Raw genomic sequence first — 22,063 nt, 5'->3', positions numbered from 1 at the left:
CTAGACACACCTGCCCACACTGTAACACCACCACTACCAATAGCTCGTCTGGTGACAACAGTGGCTGACAGTCCCATTGGTCCCTCATCCAGAATGAATGCTTCCTGGCCCATGTGGTGTGGTCAGGTACCCTGAGTGGCATTCCTCATCGGGTTCCGCAACATTGTTCACAATGAAGCGGTCATCAGAGTGGGATGTGGCCAAAGGACGTCCACTTCTATGCCTTTCTGTGACTCTTCCAGTCTCTCTGTATCTCTGTTGCAACCTGCTGATGACCCTCTGTGACACTCTAAGCTCAGTGGCCATATTCGTCTGAGAACATCCTGTTTGAAGCCTCGCAAAGGCGAGATTCTGTTGATCAATTTGTTTGGTATCGTCTTGGTCTCATGATGTCAAAATGTGAACAACATGATGAGGAGGACTGTTTAAATACCAATTCTAATTGAACCTGGAAATGTATTGGTTGATTCATGGATCAAACACCTGTTGTGAATTTTGCCGTTACGCTCCTAATTAGAGAACAGCAACTTGTGCAAAAAGTATTGAAACATTGAACAGTTGGACATGTGCATTCAAACGTTTACAGAAGGTCACATTAAGTTCACCTGTTAGAGATGTGTTGGCATTCTGAACATGTACTGTCTCAAGTATCTGTACAGAGAATGCAGATCTAGTATTGGCTGCAACCCCAGTCCTTCTTTGGGACTCCAGTAAAAACCGCTCAGGTCGTACTGACTGAATTGTTTTGCAGTGTGATCATTTCCTCCTACAAAATAGGCTTTATACAGAGGATTGTCTTCCTCCTCTTATCCCTGCTGTTTTCTGTGACTGTTGACACAACCTCTGCACGTCTTGGGCCTGGAATTGTGCCCTCATTAACCGGACAGGAACAGAACGTTTCTTGGAGGAGAGGGGACTGGTGTGTGGCCGATCTTCTTCTCCCTGCCTGGGTGAAAGGGCCCTAGGTAGCACGTCTATTCTTATTGGCACCCACGGTGACAGCAGGGATGGAATAGTTTCCTGGCCTTACATTAGGGACAAAGAGTTTCTTAGCTCACATACCTTTGTACTTCAGAGGTGTTCCGTTCTCGTGGTTACTTGACTGCAATTGAGATTGTCGCTTGGGGATGTGGTAGGCTGGGCGAGCTATTGCTTGGGGACACGTCTGATGGGGTGCAGTGGCGGGAGGAGGTGGCACCTTTCTGGGCAGGCACAGTTGTAGTGCTTCACTTTCCCTCTTCTTCACCTTGCAGTGTTTCTGAGTCGTGGCCACGGCTCAACCGAATAAGACTTTCAGTTCCACGGGCACGTTGAGAGGTGGAGTCTTCACTTTGTGAGATAGACTAGTTAAATTCAGCCACCTTACTGTCTCTTGGTCAACCGTCAGGATCATGGCTCTCCTGGAGGCCTGGACAGCACATCTGTGGTAATGCAGGCAGAGGTCTTTCACCACACACAGCTTGTCCCACAAATCTGATGTCAGTATGGTTGACATATCCCCTGTAATTCTGCCTGGTATGCAAAGAGCTCTCACCAACATAGCCACCGCTTTATAGCTTTTTTCAGTCAGGGATGATTGAAAACTTTTGATGGAAAGGCATGGCCTGACAAAGTCATGGTTGACCTCTGTGTAGGGTGGAGGTGAGATACCAGGAGAGGCAGGTGTCAGAAACCATATCCCTCAATGTTAACCCAGTCCAACACTGACCCTCCCTTGAGATTTTTGGTGGAGATTAAATTCCTCTGGGACCAAGTAGCCGTTGGCTTTGCAGCTGGTGGAAAAACAAAGGGCTCACCAACCTCTTCTTATTCAGACCCGAGGCTGATGGACTAGTCCCCATAATCAGATTTGACTCCTGTGACACCACCAAGCTCCAACAAGCCGGACTCAGGCTGTTCGGGGTCGGTTAGTGGAGCAACAGTGTCAAGCAGCTCCAGACACAAAGCTTGTCCATTTCCATGGTGAGGGAAGGTTCATGCTCGGTGATTTTTTCCAGTGGAAAAGTGAATAAGTGATCAGCTAGTATGGTGGCAAGCTGCAACAGCTGGTGTTTGGTGACAGCCCAGCTACTAAGACTCAGAATAGTTGTGCAGCACAAGGTAGCATGCGGCAACCGAGTGATTAACTTGCTCTGTGAACAGTTTGGCTTGCCCGTTAGCCGCACCTGCTGCCAGAGGCATTTGATTAAAGAGAGAAGGTCATGTTAGGCTTTCTTCGGAAGTCCTTCATCTAGGGAGCAGATTTCACCTCTGTCTGCCAGTCAGGACATACATAATGTCAAGGATCATCTGGGGACAGCGCATAGAGGGGTGTTGCATAGTAAGATACTAAAACAAATGTTGAAAGAATGTTGTATGCTCTCCTCATGTATGAGGTGTGGTGACACTAATCTTTTAATATTAGAGTCAAAGTAATTATGAGAGATGCACAGATATATTGGTCTAACATTGGTATTGACTTATATTCACGTTATTGACTACAATTGACCTATCTGCAAAAAGGATAACGTAAACCAATAGCGGTAGCCGATGTTTACCTGAAATTTACAGGGTGGGTAGGTAGGTAGGTATTTTATTAATCTCCAGGGGGAAATTCACAAGTTCCAGCAGTATCCACAAAACTCAGAGTAAAAAGGCATGTAATAGATGCTGATCGAAAATACAGTACAACACAAAAAGATTTAAAGTCCAGTGTAGAGTAGAATGTATAGATTTAGGTGCATGGTGCACATGGTACAGAAGAGAACAATCGGGAATGTTGATGTTATAGATTCCCCCAAGTAGAGTTAAAAGCCACGGGGCATGGGGGATGAGTAAATTAGTAATTAAGAATTAGATAGATACAGTTTTACAGGTAGTACATATAAAAAGAAGAGAACTACTTGTTCCTCCTGCACACATACAGCTCTCGGTATGCTAATAGCTGATCTGACCACACATCTGATTTGAAAAACAAGTTTCAATTGCTTCATTGATGACAAAGATGTGAATTTTCATTTGAAAACATTTCTGGTTTCTCTGGCAGGACATTGAGCGAGGAGCGACCTCATGTCATGATTAACCAGTTTCCCTGTGAGAACATTGTCACAGTCAAGGACTGTCTAGCTTCTGTGGCTCGCAGAATGAAAGGCGGTACATCCCCGGACTGGCTTCCAGAGACCTTCAACTTGCAGACTGAGCTGCCACAGTTCATCAAGCATTATCAGCAGAGGCAAAACAGGTTAGGGGCAACTTTTTAAAAAAAAATTATTGCGAATAGGTTACTATGTAATATTTGAAAGTGTAAAAAATGATCTGATCAGTAAACACTAAACCAAATTGAATTAGTTTGAGAATTCAGAGTTATTGTGACACTATCGACAAGTGGTGTTGCATTAACCTTTAAACTCAATGTTCTCTTGCCTCAGGCCCAGAGAGGTATCTTGAGTTTAAGATTGTACAGGCTGCATAAACGTTTTCTGTATGCTTTAGGGGAGAAGATAACCACTGGATCTGTAAGCCCTGGAATTTGGCACGTGGACTGGACATACACATTACTAACAACCTTGCCTACATAATCAGGCAGAGGGAGAGTACACCAAAGGTATCGACAAATATATATACACAATCTAATCAGATTTCCATGTTCACACTAAGATAACTGACAAGCATCAAAATGTATCAATTCATATAACATTTTTGTAATTTACTTTCCCCCAAATTCCTTGAAAAATGTGCCTCACTCTACGCAAAAATGCTCCAGGAAATGTAATAATTTGATACACTAGAAATACCATTTCTAGCATACATATATTATATAGTATAGACAATATATCTTCATTGTCACCACCTGGCTCTAAGGTGGCAACAAGGAGGGAGGCACACACACAGATAGAGCTCAGAAAGTCATTTTATTTAATATAATTGAATTAACTTATTTGCAAATGAAGGTGGCATGTAGGTAAGATAGGAGTCAGTCATGTCAGCGGTGTGTGGCTATATATAGTGAGATGCGTGTTGTATGGTGCAACAAACCAAACAAAGAAGCAACCATGGCGGGTCTGGAGCCTGCTGAGAGAGAGAGAAGTTATGCAGAAGTCTGTCTTTTATGCCCTCTGGAGAGCCCAGCCCACATGAACAGGTATAATTATGACCCTCCCACTCTACCCTCTAACCACTCCCCGTACCTGCAACAGAAAGCAGAAGTAAACGGGTATGCAGAGTGGCAGTGGTCGTCGTCGTTGACGATAAGCTTCTGGTACTAACTCGTACGCTTTGAGTACTGCTGCTGTAACCAAATGATAGCTACCACTATCTCTAACACTTAATGCTGAGAAAACCTCTTGAGCCTTGTCAGTAATTACACACTGAAGCAACAGAGTACGTTCCATGTCAGACCAATTTCGAGCCTCTGCCAAACGCTCAAACAACACAAAAAAAATGTCCGGATCCTTTTCATTAAACTTGGGAACTAACTGCAAATTGAGAGCAACGTCAAATGACGGAGTCTGAGAAACGGAAATCATTTAGAAAATTAATCTTGGCATCTTCAAGGTTCTAGAAAATAATTATACTTTGTTGCAAGTCAGTTCCATGGATAGTGTGAAACTGCTTGAAGGTAAGTAGTAAAAGCACGTTTTGTGCAAAAACCCGTACTTGTGCCATATGACGGTAATACACACAATCAATGCAATAAATACTTTGGGCTTAGCTTGCTATATGTGGTGTATGAGGCATGGTCACCTTCAAACAGCCTATGTGTAGATGGTACAGAAAGAACTCATACTGAACTCTACTGACACATACTTGGTCGAACACAGCAACCTTTTATTACCAACCAAGTCCTAACCAGAATTACAGAATGATGCATCAAATCTGGAGAGATCTTCAAAGCCCAAAAGTTCATTGCAATCTCTGTCTCACTGTTGGTGCTTCTTCCATTAAGTAGGGTAAAACCTTCCCATATTTGGTAACCCTGAAGATGCTGCGCGTCCCCGTCAACAGGTACATAGCCAGAATATAATGTATACATATCTGGTGAGCCTCTGCTAGACGTACTAACTGAGGAATGTTTTTCTAAAAATGTCTATGTTTGACTATGTGCATCTTATCTGGGGCACACACTGTCCCTGTATCAGATACTACATATTTCCTCACCTCAGGACTACTTAGTGTCCCGAAAAATGAAATTATATCACAAATATGTCATAGCAAGTGACTGAACCCTATCCGTGGACCTGTGCCAACAAAAGCCTCATTTTCTACATAATCTATAGGTAAACATCCTAATTGTATATAGATCCTCAATTTCAGAATGAAACAAATGAACTAAGATCTTATATACGTACCTATGTGCAGATTATTTGAACTATTTTAGACTAGATAAGCTAAATCTATTGAGTAATTAGACCAAATTCGGCTACGGTAAAGCCAGCCCACAGATCTCCTTCCAGCCACACAGCTCATTACTCTCCTGACATTTTATTGTCTTCCGGCTCTCAACGAATGCGGTCGCATTTTTCTGCTCTCCTGTATCTTCCGTCTCTCTTATCTTCTTTGCTTCTCTTCTTTGTCTTGTCCTGTCCTGTCTCAAACTTTTGGTGCCTCTCTCCGCATTGCTCTCAAAACTAAAATCATGGAATTGGTCAACTGGTCTCTCAACGCAATTGACAGAATCTTTTCTATGAAAAGCTCGGGCCCAGGGGAACCCACTTTTCCTGATGGAACGTTTGCCGCTGGCTACATGAGAGGCTCCTGGGAGCAGTGGAGGGTCGTGTTCCTGGCCGTTCTTTCCATTGAGGACATAGAGGATCTATACATATTCGGAACCATGATAACGGGCTATCTGCTGTTTGGATTAGACATTGCCCTGATGTATCGCAAAATTTGGAAGTCAGAGACAGCGGTCAAAGGCCCCAAGGTACCTGACATGATTGAAGCAGTGGGCAGAGCTATTGGTGCTCAAACTGTGGTTATTAACCGCAATATGGATAACATCTTGGAGAAGCTGGTGGCTTTGCAAAGGCATATGGATCGTTTTTGTGACCAGAATGGACAAACAGAGTAAGTTGTGTCCATTGAAATACGACTACTCGCCCCAACTACTCGTCTCAATCCAGCTCAGTGCAATAAGCTCACAGGAGAGACTTGAGAGTCCGATGAAATCTCTCCAACACACCCTGACTTTTCGTGTGGTAAACAGACGTTTTGTGTTTTATGCGCAAAGAATTCAACACTTCACCAAACGTGAGAAGAAAAATTTGACCCTTGGTCACTTTGGATAACCTTCGGGATGCCAAAAACTGAAATAGTCAGTGCCCTCACCACGGCTTTACTTGTAAGGGACCTTAGCAGGTACGCAGCTGGATACCTGGTACTTTGGCACATAACTGTCAATAAATACTATTTAGCGTACGACAACAGGCCGACACAGTCCACTATCAAATACTCAAAAGGTTGGCTTATGGCAGGGATCGGTTGCAGAGGAAAAGACTTAACACACTGATTCGGCTTACCCGTTAACTGACACACGTGACATGTTTTGATATATACAGCAATCTCTTTTTTTTACATGCAGCCAAAATAAATGTTTTAAGATGTTTAGATTCTCCTAACACCAAAATGCCCACTCTCGTCGTGTGTCACTTTAAGGACCAGAGGGCGAAATTTAGTTGGCACAACCAAGTGAAAAACATCCCCAATGCCTAAACTGCGCATCCAAGCTCTCTATGTTTGGCAGCACATACCTGTGTGAACAACTGTTCTCTTTGATGAAGCTAAACAAAACATCACACAGGAGCCGTCTTACTGATGATACCTTCACTCAGTCCTGAGGATTTCCTCAGCTCAGAGCCTGACCCCGAACATTCATGAAGTTGTACAAAAGATGAGACACCACCAAGTATCAGGCACAGTCTCAGACAAGTGAGCATCCCAGAGAATTAGCGTATTTTTAGTTTTTAATTCAGTTAAATTTGTACAAGAAGTGATTTTTCTTTGAAGGAAGTATTGTTTTGTCTTTGTGCCATATATTTTATTTATTTTTCAGTTAATAAGCATTTGCAGATGAGAGCCATAAGAATACAACTGGTTTAATTTATTTCTTTATTTTCTCATTTTACTATTTGATAGCAGTAATTGGTAGGATCATAGAGCAGCACAATATTTCATTTTCAGTTCATAATACATGCCATTTCATTTTTGTATTTATCTTGATATTAAGGAACATCTTTTGTGTTTGAAGGACATTTACTTTTTTGCTGTCTGCCTGTTGAAAATGTTTTCCCTTGAAATTACTGACAGAACAAAAAAAATTTGGATTATTCATTTAATCATCAAATAATACACGGTACACTGTGTTAGTTCTTGTTTAATGTGTTTTAATAAACATTCAACCAGTCCGGCCGCGGCTTTTAGCAAATTTGGTTTTTTTGGCCCTCTGTGTATTTAACTTTGACATCCCTGCCCTACACACAGTGCGGTTACATGCGGGCAATCGGATCGGATTAATGGCTAAATTACAATAAGAGTTATTCAGCTCATGTAATGGAGAATGCGCCGTTGTGCATCGTGTTTGTTCCATAACCATGTTCATCACAAATGTAGAGGGACGTAGCTTCATCTTGCCCTTCGTTCGCCATCTTTCTCGAATGCCTTAGTTTTGTTGTTGTTGGTGGTCAACCGGAAGTGGCTCTATTAGCGATAGTTGAAATGGGTACAGCGCCACCTATATACTGTGGTATTGCATGCTTTGTGCCAGTGATTCGATACATTCACCGCCATGTAACAAAGGATAATTACCCTTGCTCAGATAAGGAGCATAACCCAACTATAGCTATAATCGAGTTAATCTCATCATGTAGACCCACTGAGTTGTTGTTGTTGTGTTGTGCCTGAGTTTGTTGTTGTTGTTGTTGGTGGTGGTGGTGAAGAGCTCAACTGGAAGTGGCTCTATTAGCGATAGTTGAGATGGGTACAGTGTCACCTGTCGTACTGGGGTGTGACATGCTTTGTGCTAGTGACTCACCAAGCTCTTCATCGGATAACCCAGGCTCAGCCTTACTCATTGCGCGTGTAGCCACAAAGGCTGAAAGAACCTCCCGTCAGACGTAGTAATAACCAGACAGAGAGTAACAATAGGTGCGGGAGGAGTGTTAGCCCAGGTGTGAGAGGAGCATCAGCCCAGATGCAGCCGCCAGCCAAGCCATTGCCCAAAATAAAATGAACCCCCTCGATAGGCACCCCCTGCAATTGCTCATAATCAAGAACCAACCTACGCAAAGGCACAGGTAAAACAGTCAACCCCATCCCCCTGACTGAGGATACGGTCCCCACTGTCCATCTCCACGGACAAAGGCAGGACAGACTCGGATCACATAGGAATCATATGCCCCCGTGTCCCTCAAGATTGTAACTAGGACTTTAACATCGCTACACACAAGCGAAACAAAACCACTTCTGATGAAACGAGTGTATGCCTCCAGAACATCTGGGACACACTTCAGACACACAGCCAGTAACTACCAGAGCAGCAGCCGCCGGCGGCTTAACATTAGGATCGCTCCCTCTATGTTTAGACCGCAACACAGAACAATCCATCTTCCAATGCCCCTTCTCATGAAAGTAATTATAGCTTCTACTGCTGTCATAATTGCTCTGTGAGTACGACTCAAATCTAAACAAGCCAGGCTTTCTGGAACGCGTTTGGTCAGCCGCTACAGCACCAGCCAGCATCATTGCGGCTGGGCATGTGCTCTCCCACACCGCCCTTATGAAGCAGCACATACTCATCTGCTTACACAGCCGCTTCTACAGCAGAGGCTACTGTACGTTAATATAGGTCGCAATCTGACCAGGCAGCATGTTTTTAAACTGCTCCAAAATTACTAACGCACAAATCCTCAAAAGTAGTGATATCTTACCGATACTCTCCCTGATCAGTCGGCCCACGTGTACCTAATTACTACAAACACTCATAAATGAGAAATAAATGTTTTACCCTCAAGGCAAACACAAACAAAAGCACCAGGCACGCCAAATACGCTCCACAGCAACTTTCCACGTGTGCACCACCGGCACAGACTACAAAGGCCGTAGTGAAAAAACACAACTGCAGCCAGGCTAACCAAACCACAAGCTCATGTCAACCAGATCTACACACATTCAACTAAATTGCGCAAAACAAACGGAGGAGCCCCCATTTTGTCATGACCTGGCTCGAAGGAGATGACAAAAACGGGAGAGATGCAGTGCAAAGCCGATAGAAAAATATATTTATTTAAATAAAGTAACACAACCTAAAGTAATGCAAATATGAGGTGCACTATGACAAAGGTGCGGATGCTGGCGAGGGAACCGAGCAACCCCCGCCAGGCAGCCACCAGCCCTCTGCTGGAACACCGGACCCAGGTGCTCCCGATCAGGTTGATAGAAGCAGCTGATCACCTCGGAAAAACAGACCATTACGTCACAAACACATGACAACCTAAACAGTACGCCTATAGGCAGGGCCTTCACACCATTAATTACTACTAAAAACACCCTTTCAACTTTGGTTTCTAGTCTGTTGCTTAACTCTAACCACCCAGATTGGGGGGTCCTAATATATACACTTATATTGCTCTTGATCTCTTGTCTGGACACAGCGTACAAAAAAGAATGCAGTCCCCTTCTTCTTCTTTTTTTTTTTTGTTCTTAAAATGCTGCTCTGCATGTCTAAACCAATCTATTAAATTACATAACTTGTTAGTACGATGATCTACCATATGCTTGGTCACAAAGCTGCTTATCTGTCGTAAACAGCCGTTCAGAAAGGCATTGGTTTCACTAATTTTGTGTATTCTTCTTCACTGAGATTTCCTTCAAAGCCAGACTTCTTTTCCCATCTTTCTAAGTATTTAATATTATCTGGGTCCCGTTAAAGCATGTATTTAACATTCCCACTTAATTCCCTGTTTTCTATTAAATAATTATTCCCAATTTTCTATCCCTTAAATAGCCAACCAGTTTGTGTGGAGAACACTCAAGCAACTGGTCCAAGCATTAAAATGCTGCTTTTGTTGTCACCACAAGGTTGTCCCTGTCTGTTGTTTCACTGAGACACTACTCAATAACTACCACCCAACACAGTTTATACACACATAACATTCATATACATACAAACAAACAAAAAAACATTTGTCTTGATTTCTCATCTCACTTTTTAATGTGCACACGGGAATTTATTCCTGTAGTCTTCTCACACAGACTATGGACTCATTAACATTTTAACTTCACGGTTTTGTTACAGATCTTAGTTAAAAGTTATTCACACCCTTGTATTTAACTGCACTGACTTTTTACAGGTCTTAGTTAAGTAACAGACATTTATATTGGACTTCACTGGTCTTGCAAATCTTAGTTGAATATTACACATTAATATTTAACTTCACTGGTTTTACAGGTCTTAGTTAAATACACACTATTTTACACACTATACACACTATTTTTAGTAACTCAAAAATCTTTCTTACTATGAATCCAGTGAGTCTGGTCACTGATTCAAAAATACGATCTTGCCACTTTTCCCCCTTCCAGTGGAAGCTGGCCTCTAAATAACAGAAATTCAGCTGGAGGTCTTTCGTTAGAAGCCCTGGACTCCCCCGTGCACAGTTTCAGCTGCAACCCTGGACGGCAGAAAAGATGTTGAGATTTGGCTCAAAGGACCCAGTTGTAAAGAAAATTCTCCCAATGTGGCTCAGAGTCACTGGAATTAACACAAAGGTTTAATCTTGCAGTGGGTGTATGTGTGTCTACATGATGAGATTAACTCGATTATAACTATAGTCAGATTATGCTGCTTATCTGAGTAAGGGTAATTATCTTTGGATATATGGTGGTGAATGAATCGAATCACTGGCACAAAGCATGTCATACTCCGGTATGGTAGGTGACGCTGTACCCATTTTAACTATCGTTAATAGAGTCACCTCCGGTTGACGTCTTCACCACCAACAACAACAACAAACTGAGGTACGGGAAAGATGGCGAACAAAGAGCAAGATGAAGCTATGTCCCTCTACATTTCATTTGTGATGAGCAAGGTTATTGCACAAACTCTATGCACAACGGCCCAGTCTTCATTGCGTTGTTTATTTCTTTCCGACAGCGACGACAACAACAGTAATATTGTCTCGTTCAACTTCCGGGTGACGATCCCGGGAAAAATCTCGAGCATGCGCAGAACGCTCATCCAATCCACAGCGTGCTTCTGCAGTCTACATGCACGTTTGGTGTACGTTTGGAACAAGTTATCGCTGAGTCTTAATCCGATCGCGAGTAACCTGATCCGATCCGTTTTTTTGCCACATTAAGGTGTCTACATGAACTGAATAACTCAGTCTTATTGTAATTTAGCCATTAATCCGTCTGATGGCACTCATGTAACCCCACTGACTATGTGCATGTGTATGTGTATGTTTAAAGAACTTGTGGATAAATCACACTGGCCTGTTTATATGGCAAGTCTGAACTGGGTCCAGTCGGTCCTTTATCTGCCTGTTTGGAAGGTTCAGCATCCGGGTATTGCCTTCTGTCTCGTTGGATTCACGTATACATTGTGTGAAGAATTGAAAAACAAGGACAAAACGTCAGCAAATTAGATCAAGCCAGCTGAAGGGGAAATATTTCTGGTTTTGGTCCTGGTAAATAGATGAGCCAAGTTTTCTTTTTTTCATGCTTTTTTCTTTCCTGGTCAGTACTTTTTTCAAAAATGAAGTGTGAATGAAATGAATGTGGGAGATTCTTTACATTACTTGCCCAACTGAACAGAGTCCCCCAGACTATCCTGGTGTGTAAGTGCCCTAAATCTGGGTCATCTCTCTGTGGACTCTCAGCTGTACACTCAACTTAGGTTTTTCAACTGTGAACGTTGAAAGAGAGAGACAGAAAGTGATCAGGGCCACTGACAGACCGTGTCAACCCTGAAGGTTTTGAGAGCAAATTCAACTGAGGTTATCAAACCTTTTGTTCTCCCTAATTGTAGATAGCAGCATGGAGAAATAGGAGGGGCTGCAGGGGGAGACGCTGTGGGATCTCTGTCCTCAGAGGTCTGGCAGGAAAAAGAGTGAGATTGCAGTGCCAGGTGGGTTTTACTGAATGGAGCTGGGAGTATGGCTACCTGGAAAGGCAGCCTTGGATTTTCAGTTTAATCCACAGATGAATGACTTTTGGGAGGTCCCCTACAAAATCCTATCATCTGTGAAACTAATTAACTAGCAAAATCATGATCATAAAGTTGAAAACCTTAGCAGCATACAAGGGCGTGGATGAGGTAGTGTTAGAAAAATTCACTCACAGACAACGGCATGAAACCAAGAAATCCCTCAGAGGCCTCAGTATTTTACTTACTCTGCAGCTTAGCAAGAGTTCTCCAACGACTGGTTGCCTCCCTTGCTCTTTTATTTGGTGACACATACATACAATCCTGTATGTGCTTTCATGTGGCCAGGTCTCGTATATCTCCTGAGTTTGGAGGCATCTCCTTATTTGGGGAGCTATAAGGATAACAATCAGTGGGGAGACAACATTCCTTCTTAAAACACAGTTCTCTTTGTCTCCCAACTTCTCCTTGAGAAGTTTTGATATGAAATGGCCTCTCTGGCCGTGACATTTATATAATGATAATAAGCAAACTTTTCAGACAGGTAGAGCAGGCAGTAGTCTTATCAACTGGAAACAGAACCGTCCACAAAAGAATGAGGTCTGAAGTTTCAAGAGGCACATCCATCAGATCAGGTCTGTGAGGACCAACTTCAGAGAGAGCAAGTGTACAATCATGGCCCTGCCCCTCATCATCCTCAGATGGTAGGAATTACATTACAATAGGAAGAAACATAGCAGGATACAGAACTGTACAACTATTCATTGATGTATATCAAGTAGGACTATATTGTACCTGTATTTTTTCTTCTTCAAAATAATCCATGCAGCAGCACCAGGAACTTGAAGAGTCAAATCAGACTAACCTGTGATGTCACAGGAAGCTTTTCAGCAGCAACAGGATTAAGTTTGGTTGAAAAGTATAACAGAAGTTAGCTGCCATTCCTTCTTCAGTAATTAATGGTTTGGAAGTATCAGAGACACCCAGAGGGGATAGAGATATTTTTTGAGAGTTTTTTACTATCAGGTGTGATGAGATTTCCCAGAAAGTCACCTGTTGCTGCATAAGCTGAAATGTTGACAAGGTGGCTTTGTGTCCTTCAGCTGAACGATGTTTGAGGAGTTTTATTAGTGTCAGTTCCACAGTGTGACCCCCGTGGGGGCACAGAGGCTAGATCAAGGACAAAAATAGCAGCAAGCAGCGATGGGGGCGGCTGCTAAAAAGGTTTTGTAAGTCCATGACCAAGTTTGGCATCAATACATCAATGTATCGCAAAGATATGGCCTCACTTCCTGTTTGGTGTGTTGGCACCGAGTTTGATTAGCTACTACGGGCAAATGGAAGCTAAATTAAAAATTGCACATGTAAACTTTTGTGAGGCTTGGTCTGAAGATTCTATGTGTCAAGTCCCGTGGAATCAGACAATCTGCGTGACCTGAAAAGCTTTTTGAATGTTTTTGATAAAATTCAAAATGGCGGAAAATCTAATTCTAAGTCATAGTCATAGGACTCGTCTTGATCCAAGGATTCCAACGGTACCTCATTTGTGAAATTTTTACCAATGAGTCCAAAGTTATACAGCTGAATGCACTTCAAACTTTGACATGTAGGTGGCGCTAGAGAGTTCACATTTTGGTCATGAAAATTCTTGAAGTTAACCATGGGAATGTCCTGAATACATGACAAATTTCAAAACTTTTTACCATAGTGTTCTAGGGCCTGCCATAGACTTCAATTGCAGCGGAAAGTAGAATAATAATAAGAAGAAGAAGAAGAAGAAGAAGAAAAGCTACTAACACAATGGGTGCCTTCGCAGCTTTGCTGCTGGGCCTCCAAAAAAAGCCAAATTCTAGAAGAAAAAAAAAAACATTTATCCGATATGTTATTCAGGTTGAGATGATCACAAACAGAACAAGTTGACTTTATAACAGCAAAATATATATATATAGATTTCCATCTCACAGTTGTCTGAGGAGTTTGAAGAATCAATTAAAGTAACTTAAAGTGGGCCTCAAGAAGGTTTTGGCAACATCACGTAAGTCCTTTCCTGTGGAAGTCCTTAGTCAGGATTTGCTACTTGTGGCTGAGAGGTATAATGAAGTTGGGATACTGTTCATTTTGCATTCTGTCAAAATTGATCAATTTCAAATTTATATCAGGTCTAGAAAAAGATGCCTATATTTAGAAACTTTTCTCTTTTTTTTAGGTGGTTTGTAAGTACATTGAAGATCCAGTGCTATTCAACAGGGAGGAAGTGGGAATGGTGAAGTTTGACATTCGCTACATGCTGATGTTACGTTCTGTGCAACCTCTGCATCTCTATGCCTATAACATATTCTGGCTTCGCTTTGCTAATAGGTAAGTAATACATAGATGCATTAATCCATTTGGACCATTTTTTTTGTTTAAAAAAGCCCTCTAAAACTTAAGGGTTTTCTGGAAAACTTAAGTGTTTCCTAAAATATTTCATGTTATTATATTGAAAAACTGCAAACAACGATAAGTAGTATTTAAAAGGTTGAACTTTATAACTTTTTGTGAATTATTGACTTTGTCCCTATATTTGTTGTCTTTTTAAAAAGTTATAATAGTTACTGTGTCTTGTAAATTATACAACATAGGGCGACATAAGTTTCTCCACGCTGAAGGCGTGACATGACACCTCAGACATGACACCTCAGATTATAAACTAAACTAAAAGTTTAGTTTATGGTTCTTTCTACAGATTTTCAGTTAATATTGCATGTAAACAACCACAGTTACAAAGTATTTCATCACAAAATTACTGTTGTATTTACAAAATAAAAAACAAAATAAAAAAATACCTTTTACTCTCAACAGGGCTCTATTTACTCGTCTTTATTTATTGATAGACTTTAACTACTGTAATAGTCTAAATCAAATTGATGGAGCTTTATATTGGCTCAAAGTAAGCGCTGATTTCTGTGCCTCCCTGCTCACTTAGTAAGTTTTATACTTTTAAATTGGTTAAAAAATAGGTCAACGGTCAGCGTATCCACAGATCAGTTCCCAGAAGTTTTGAGGCAAGCTCTGGACCACAGTAATTAACTGACCAACATGTCATTCCTCAGCAGCACAGATGTTGCCATATTTAAACAACATGAAATTGTGCGAACTATTTTATTTGCAGTGATATCAAGATGTTTCATGTTTATGTCAGAGAATAAATAAATTTTTCTGCCTGGACTTGATCTGTATCTCTTTTTAGACCTTTCTCATTGGATCATTTTGACGATTACCAAAAGCACTTCACTGTCATGAACTACACAGAGGGGGTGGAGCTTAAACAGGTAGCTTTTTCTTATATTGTTGCCATTTGTGCTGCTTTCCCATTATATATGGTACTGTAGGGTACGATATGGCTCAGCTTACTTATTTTTCTGTTACCCATTGTAGATGGTACCATGTAACTGATACTACCTGATACATTTTTGGTACTACCTCAGCCGAGGTTCCAGGTGCACCGTGGCTATACTGGCTATATGGTGACATGAAAGCACTACAAAGCACTGTTTGTTCAAAGAAGAGAATCACTTGTGAACATTAACAACATGTCTACAGTAGTACACACACATCGACACACTTAAGATGAATTTGGAGATAAATCGTTGTTTCTTCACTGACAGAGTTGAGTCCGTAGTGGTTAGTCATTTTTGAGCTCTTCTAAAAGGCGTTTAAGCCCTTCTTGACTAAGACTGTTGCAAACTCATAAAGTGCAGTAAGTACTATGTATTCTTCTATAGTCCTCACTTGTTATTTGATTTAAAGCATCTGCTAAATCGGTGCAAGGTAATGGATAAACACAGCAAAGTTGTGTCTTGTTTGTGTTGCCACAGTTTCACAAACTGTGCTGATAAACAGTTGAGCCCACCCACAGTAAAGGGATAATGTATGTAATGATAAACAAGGCATTAAAAAAGCATGTCAAGTCCAATCCTACTGTGCTTTACCATGTGATGGGAAACTGTCACAACATTTTCTCATACTTTTCCATTTTTGTAATTGGCCTGTGACATGGGCTGGTCCTTATTGTCTTTTATTTCTTACTTTGCTAAAGTGAAATTGAATGTTTTTTTGGAAACAGCTCTGGAGATTTTTAGTTCCTGCTGCTTTCGGTAATGGTTTTAAGTCAAGTAATAACATTTGAATTTGAATCACTTTATATAGGTGCACTACGATGAGTTTATCCCCATGTTTGAGAAGCAGTATCCACAGTATCCATGGAAAGAGGTGGAAGTAAGTATGGACTAATAGAATCAAATGTGGACATTTTTAATACATCCAATTTCAAAAACTTTGAATTTGAATATCGGTCAATCTTTCTTTCGTGCTTTGTCCAATTCAGGGTAAAGGGGGCTTGAGCCTATCCCAATGTGCAAACACCATACAGAGAGAACAGAGGAGTTCCTAAACTAGTAACAGAAAACTAAAGGGATGGCTGACGGTCACCTAAGCCAGCAACAGTTATAAACTTTAAGTTTTATGTTTCAGCTGCAGTAAAATGGCTCTACTTGTAGTTATTACATTTTAACTTTTTATTATGTGTCATGTGCTGATGTCGGGTAGGTGCAAGACCCAGTTCAGAGCAAGTTCTACTTAGAACTGTCTAACAACTGGTTTGAGAGCCAAAGCATTTCTTTAAACATATCTTCCAATATATCATTTTAATGTCTATCTAATGTATTCAGAATTTCCTTAGAGGACCACAGTGCAGAAAGACAGTGTATCTTCACTCAAAGTGTTATTGTCCCTGGAAACCTGGTGGTGTAGTTCAGGGTATACAGTACATGGGTATGTGGGGTATACACTACGTGGATATGTGGAGTATACTCATTTTTCAGTCAGCATCAAGTACACCCAATTTCAAGTCCCCTCTTTTGTGTTTCACATTCAGTAGTGTCGTCCAATCATTTATTTATTTTTCTATTTTTTGGCTGCCAAAAGCAAAGGCATAAGCTGACCTTTACATCCTTTCACTGGCTAATACTTGTCCTTTTTTAGGTTGGTTTGTTAGGTTTAAGCATTAAAATGCTATTTTCAAAAAGTTGGTTACTCCCTGAAGTTAAACGGCAGAAGTCAAGTTACATTATATAAATACTACTGCAGAAAATTTAAACTGTATATGGAACAGTATTCTTACAGTGTAAAATTAATGTAAGAATGCTGTGTATTCCTGTATAATAGGCAGTTGTTCTTTACAGGAAAAGTTAGGTGAAACTGCACAAAAATAGAAAACCTTTTCTCATTTAGGTACTGGCTCCAAACCAGCACCAAAGCTGCTTTAATGGAATAAGGCTATTGCAGGATCTAGGATTCTTTAGTTATTTGTCTATTCTATCATAGTACACATTAAGGCCTGTATTTACAATCCTGGGCAAATTTCTGTGTGGTTGCAAATCAGAAATAACTCCTATGGAGTTTTGTGGGTGACATGTCAAAACTATGCTTATCTACATGGCATCAACCAGTTCAAAAACACTCAGAGCTATTGATTGAAATCTATAGTGTGGCAAAAAAACTGACATAAATAAAACAAACAACAAAATATAAGGAGCTGCAAAAAGCAGAGTATTTTTTTTACCATTTTTTGACAAATATTTCAGGTCATCTTTGACTTCCCCCAGTTAACAAAGAGTAACAGTGCAAGTATTCTCTAACATCTTCCTCTTTCCAAATATCAATTTGACACAAGGAATCTCTGCCTTCAAATACTTTATACTCATGCCAGTATTTAGCAGGACCTTCTTGTCGCAGCAACAACAACAGCCATGATAGGCGCTAAAGTTAATGCTATTTTACTGCAGTAAATCAGGGTAAGGGATTCTATGGGGGAGGGGAGTAGGTAATGTCAGTCCGTTATAGTGAAGAGCTGGAAGGCAAAGCTCTCAATTACGTTTCAACCCTCTCCTATGCTGACGAGATCATGGCAGCGACTGAAAGACTGAGGTTGCAGATACAAGCAATTAAAATTAGTTTCCTTCAGAGGGTGGCTTGGCTCAGGTTTAGAGATAGGGTGAGGGGCTCGACCATCTGGATGATGTCAGCTGAGGTGGTACAGACATCTGATTAGAATGCCTCCTGGTTGCCTCCCTTTGGAGTTTTTTTTGGCATGTTCTATTGAGAGTTCCCAGGGCAGACCCAGAACTACCTGGAGGGGTTTTATATCCCATCCAGCTAGGGAACACCTCAAGATTTCCCAGGAGGAACTAAAGAATGTCGCTGGGGAGAGGGATGTCTGGGTTTCCCTCTTGGACCTATTGCTTCTGCAACCCGACTTATAAGTAGAATATAAGTGAAAGATAATGGCTGGATGGATAAAATAGTTTGGTAAATAAATTATGAATAATTTCAGTGCTCTTCCTCTTCTTGAATATTGTGCATTAGAAGGGAAACAACCATAAATATATTTGCAACAGGGCCACGTGCAAAGACCACTATGTCCATACTTTCAGGTTGCAAAATTACCACTGCGTTAATGACCTTTAGAGATGCAAATAATAATTTGTTAATCTATAAAGCTGTGTTATCAGAATGAGCTCATCTTAACTACCCTGAAAATCATCAAATATGTCCCGAAACTAACTCAAAACATGAACTTAGGGTGTGTTGAATGCTTGTATTAATCAGATTTATTTTACCTATCTACCCTAAACACTCTCTCAGGCAAAGTTGTTTGAAGTTTTCAAGGAACTCTTCCAAGCAGCTTCTTCTCGACCGCCGCCTTATGGAATCTGTCCGTATCATCCATCCCGGGCAATCTATGCTGTAGATCTCATGCTGAAGTGGAGTAAGGGGCAAAATGGTAAGCATTTGTTCTAAAGTTCAAATGTATTAATATGGGATCATAGTTTTCCTGCCTTGAGACGATGCACTTGTTTTCAACAGTGTTTAGGTGAATGATGGGTGCCAAAGTAGCATCTGTTATAATGAGATAATTGGTGAGATTAATTTCACTTGCCAGTTTTTCAATGTCAGACCCCTGGCAAATAACTGGAACTACCAGTCTTGGAGAATCATTCAGGTATTTTGTTGACAGAACAGATGAAATATCACAAAACTATCTGCGTGAAGAGCTGATAATTCTGGTTTAGTAAAACATACATAGGCTACTGTATCTCAGAAAGAATTTGTGAAGTTGTAATCAATGGTAAATATTTTTCAGATCAAGTAATCAAAAAAATACTGATTCACAAACTCATGAAGAAGTCATTAGGCAATCATAAATCAAATTAAAAAATCACTATTAGTACTTAGTCGCACCTCATCTATGTAGCATTGTGGTAAATTCTAAATAACTTATTAATCCTCACAAGGGTACCATTTGAAGAACAATTAATGATTGCAATACAGTCTTTTAAATTAGTTTAAAAGTTTCACAAATAAATAAAAAGATAAACAAATGGAGAGAAGCTGCAGAAGTACTGCAACAGGCTCCCTCTAATGCAGCTCCATTCTAGAGAGTAATTTATTAACTTTTTTTTAATTTTATTTTATTTTTTAACAAATGTACATGAATTCTGATCCTGGGTCAGGTGAGCGGGTCATGCAGCCTCAGATCCTGGAGTTGAACTTCAGCCCAGACTGCACGCGGGCTTGCTTCTACCATCCTGACTTCTACAACCACATGTTCCAGACACTGTTCTTGGACAACCCTGAGGACTGCCCTGTCACACAGATAGTATGATCAACTCAACATTTTGCCTTTTATTGAGAGACATCCACCACTTTTTTGTCAATGTTTTATTGTAATTTTTCCATTTGCTTTACAGTTAATCTTGTGAGCTTCCTGTTACTTTTTGTCAATCCAGTGAAATGATTCCAAAGTAATTTTCAAATCCCTATAGTGCCTGAAACCACAGTAATGTCCAAGCTATTAATGTATAAGCTATTTTTTAAAAATGGTGGAAAAAAAAACATTACAAGAAACTGGATTTCTTTTTTCATGAATTAATACTGCATGAAAAAAGTTTTAGTTTTTAAATAATTTGTAGTGCCCTGAAACTCAAAAATAAAGTTACATTCCCCTTACTGTCTACCTAACTATTCTTTGTTTTTACCTGCTGATCCTGGATACATAGATCATGGAGACTATTTTCATAATGTGACCTGGCTGAGCTGGTCCAGAGAAACAAAACATTTAAATGAGAAAATTAGCATGACAAATACAATTATATGTGCTTTGTTGTGTAGAGTGTAAGCAAGTGGCCCTAAAAGAGATTGTTACAAGTAGAATTGTCTGTTATCTATCAATAAATGATCTATGCAGTTTTGGAGGGATCCATCACTATTTTTGGAGCTTTTAAAATAGTAGTGTTGGCTAAATTGTGTTAAACCCACGGGAGGAATCAGAGAACATCATCCAGTGCTATATCATCATGAACTCCAACCCAAGAATGGTAAGGAAACTGCAGTGAATCCTGAAAGATTGTTATCTAGGGTGGGCCAATAAGTACCTCTCCAGGACTTTCAAGATTTAGTTTTTAGGGTAACAGATCAACAGTCCTCGAGGGCAAAATGGGCAGATGGGTGTGATTTTCTTGGTACCAGAAAGAAGCAAGGTGACCAGAATCTTGGTATTTAAACTTAAACTCCTTAAGGTATTTTAACTTTCACTGCATCTTTGACACAAACAATAACTGCTCTTACAGATTGTGCTCACAGCTTGTGCTGGTTTAAAGTGTTATGTAGCCAAATTATATATTGCCAGCACACAAGGCACCAACAATATATATTTATAGCGGACACACGTAGCTGATAAGATATAAGGATTTATCCGAAAGTTCTCACTATCTGAATAAGCCTGATTTAACCTCGTTTTAGGGCACCACCTTCAATCGAAGGAAAAAGACAGAATCTTACGATTCTGGTATGTTAAATTAATAATCAATTATTGATTAATAACTAATAAATTCCAGTCTCATATAGTCGCTACTTGTGAATTCTCGTTTTGTTGGACTCACACGTACGTAAAGAACACAAAAACACAAAAGCCGGTTGATTTTATATATGTATAAATGAACCATTTATTAAAATGACATGACCAAAGACATGAACCTTAAGACAACAGGAGAAATGCTTTGAATATGGATGATTATATAAGAAACACTTAGTGAATTGAAAAGAATCATTCAAATAGTCTAGGTTTGTTATTATTTGAATTCAAAGACTAACCGCTTGGGTTAATTTATCATTTTAACAGCAAATTCTCTCGACACCCACCGCATACCGTCTTAAATGTAAGAACAGGGCAGATCTTACGGTTCAGCTGCGAACCACAGGTCCAACTGGGTCTCTCTCAGTTCCGCGTCTCGCGGCCTTCGTTGTGGTTGACTTTCAGGGACTGGACCGGTCACTTTCCTGCGCCGGAGAATGGCTTCCTTCTGGTAACTTGAAGACGAACGGGGTAGTGTGTCGGAATTCACCGCAAATAATGATAAAACTACCGAAGGGTCGAGTTGGTTTTGGTTGCTGACCAACTCTGATGAGGTGAACTTAAATTCCCCAAAGATTGACAAAAAGGTTGACAAGCTTAACGCTGGCTCCTTTTGGTGATCAAAAATAGGTGAGGAAGCTGCAGCAGCAGAGTTTAAAACGTGCTATAGAGAGGAGACAGGATGACGGACGAACAAAAACGCAAAACGTATCTTTCCACTACATTCTTCCCTTTCTGTCTTTGTTCGGACCTTCTTCTTCCATCTCATCTTCCTCTCCTGACATTTTCAAAGACTCTCCGCCAGACTCTCATTCCATCAATTAGAGCTCTCTGCTCTTCATCTTCTCTACTGATCTGGACCTTCAATATTCTCTTTCAATATTCCGTCCATATTCTATTCAAGAACTGTCAATATTCCGTTCAATAACTGACTTTTCCTCAAGGTTTCCGGAGTTTGATTCGCGGAGGCAGGGCATGACGTAGGCCTACGC

The 22,063-nt window shown here is 40.6% G+C and overlaps 1 protein-coding gene across 1 annotated transcript in view; it reads left to right on the top strand.

The window, feature by feature from the left end:
* The window catches only part of ttll12 (tubulin tyrosine ligase-like family, member 12), a 73,119-nt gene extending 52,844 nt beyond the window's left edge, over window positions 1-20,275 (top strand). Inside the window, exons 8-14 of the mRNA XM_072377212.1 lie at window positions 3,026-3,220; window positions 3,472-3,583; window positions 14,325-14,476; window positions 15,348-15,429; window positions 16,307-16,375; window positions 18,803-18,941; window positions 19,672-20,275. Of these exons, the coding sequence (XP_072233313.1) occupies window positions 3,026-3,220; window positions 3,472-3,583; window positions 14,325-14,476; window positions 15,348-15,429; window positions 16,307-16,375; window positions 18,803-18,941; window positions 19,672-19,823 (901 nt within the window). The 3' untranslated portion in view covers window positions 19,824-20,275. The remainder of the gene's footprint in view (window positions 1-3,025; window positions 3,221-3,471; window positions 3,584-14,324; window positions 14,477-15,347; window positions 15,430-16,306; window positions 16,376-18,802; window positions 18,942-19,671) is intronic.
* Window positions 20,276-22,063: the final 1,788 nt, after the last annotated feature.

Source organism: Leuresthes tenuis, unplaced genomic scaffold, assembly GCF_036924035.1.
Source record: "Leuresthes tenuis unplaced genomic scaffold, fLeuTen1.0.hap1 SCAF_23, whole genome shotgun sequence".
In the NCBI taxonomy this organism is placed as follows: Eukaryota; Metazoa; Chordata; class Actinopteri; order Atheriniformes; family Atherinopsidae; genus Leuresthes; species Leuresthes tenuis.
Note: the sequence above shows the minus strand (reverse complement) of the source record. Positions and strands in the feature narration are given on the sequence as shown.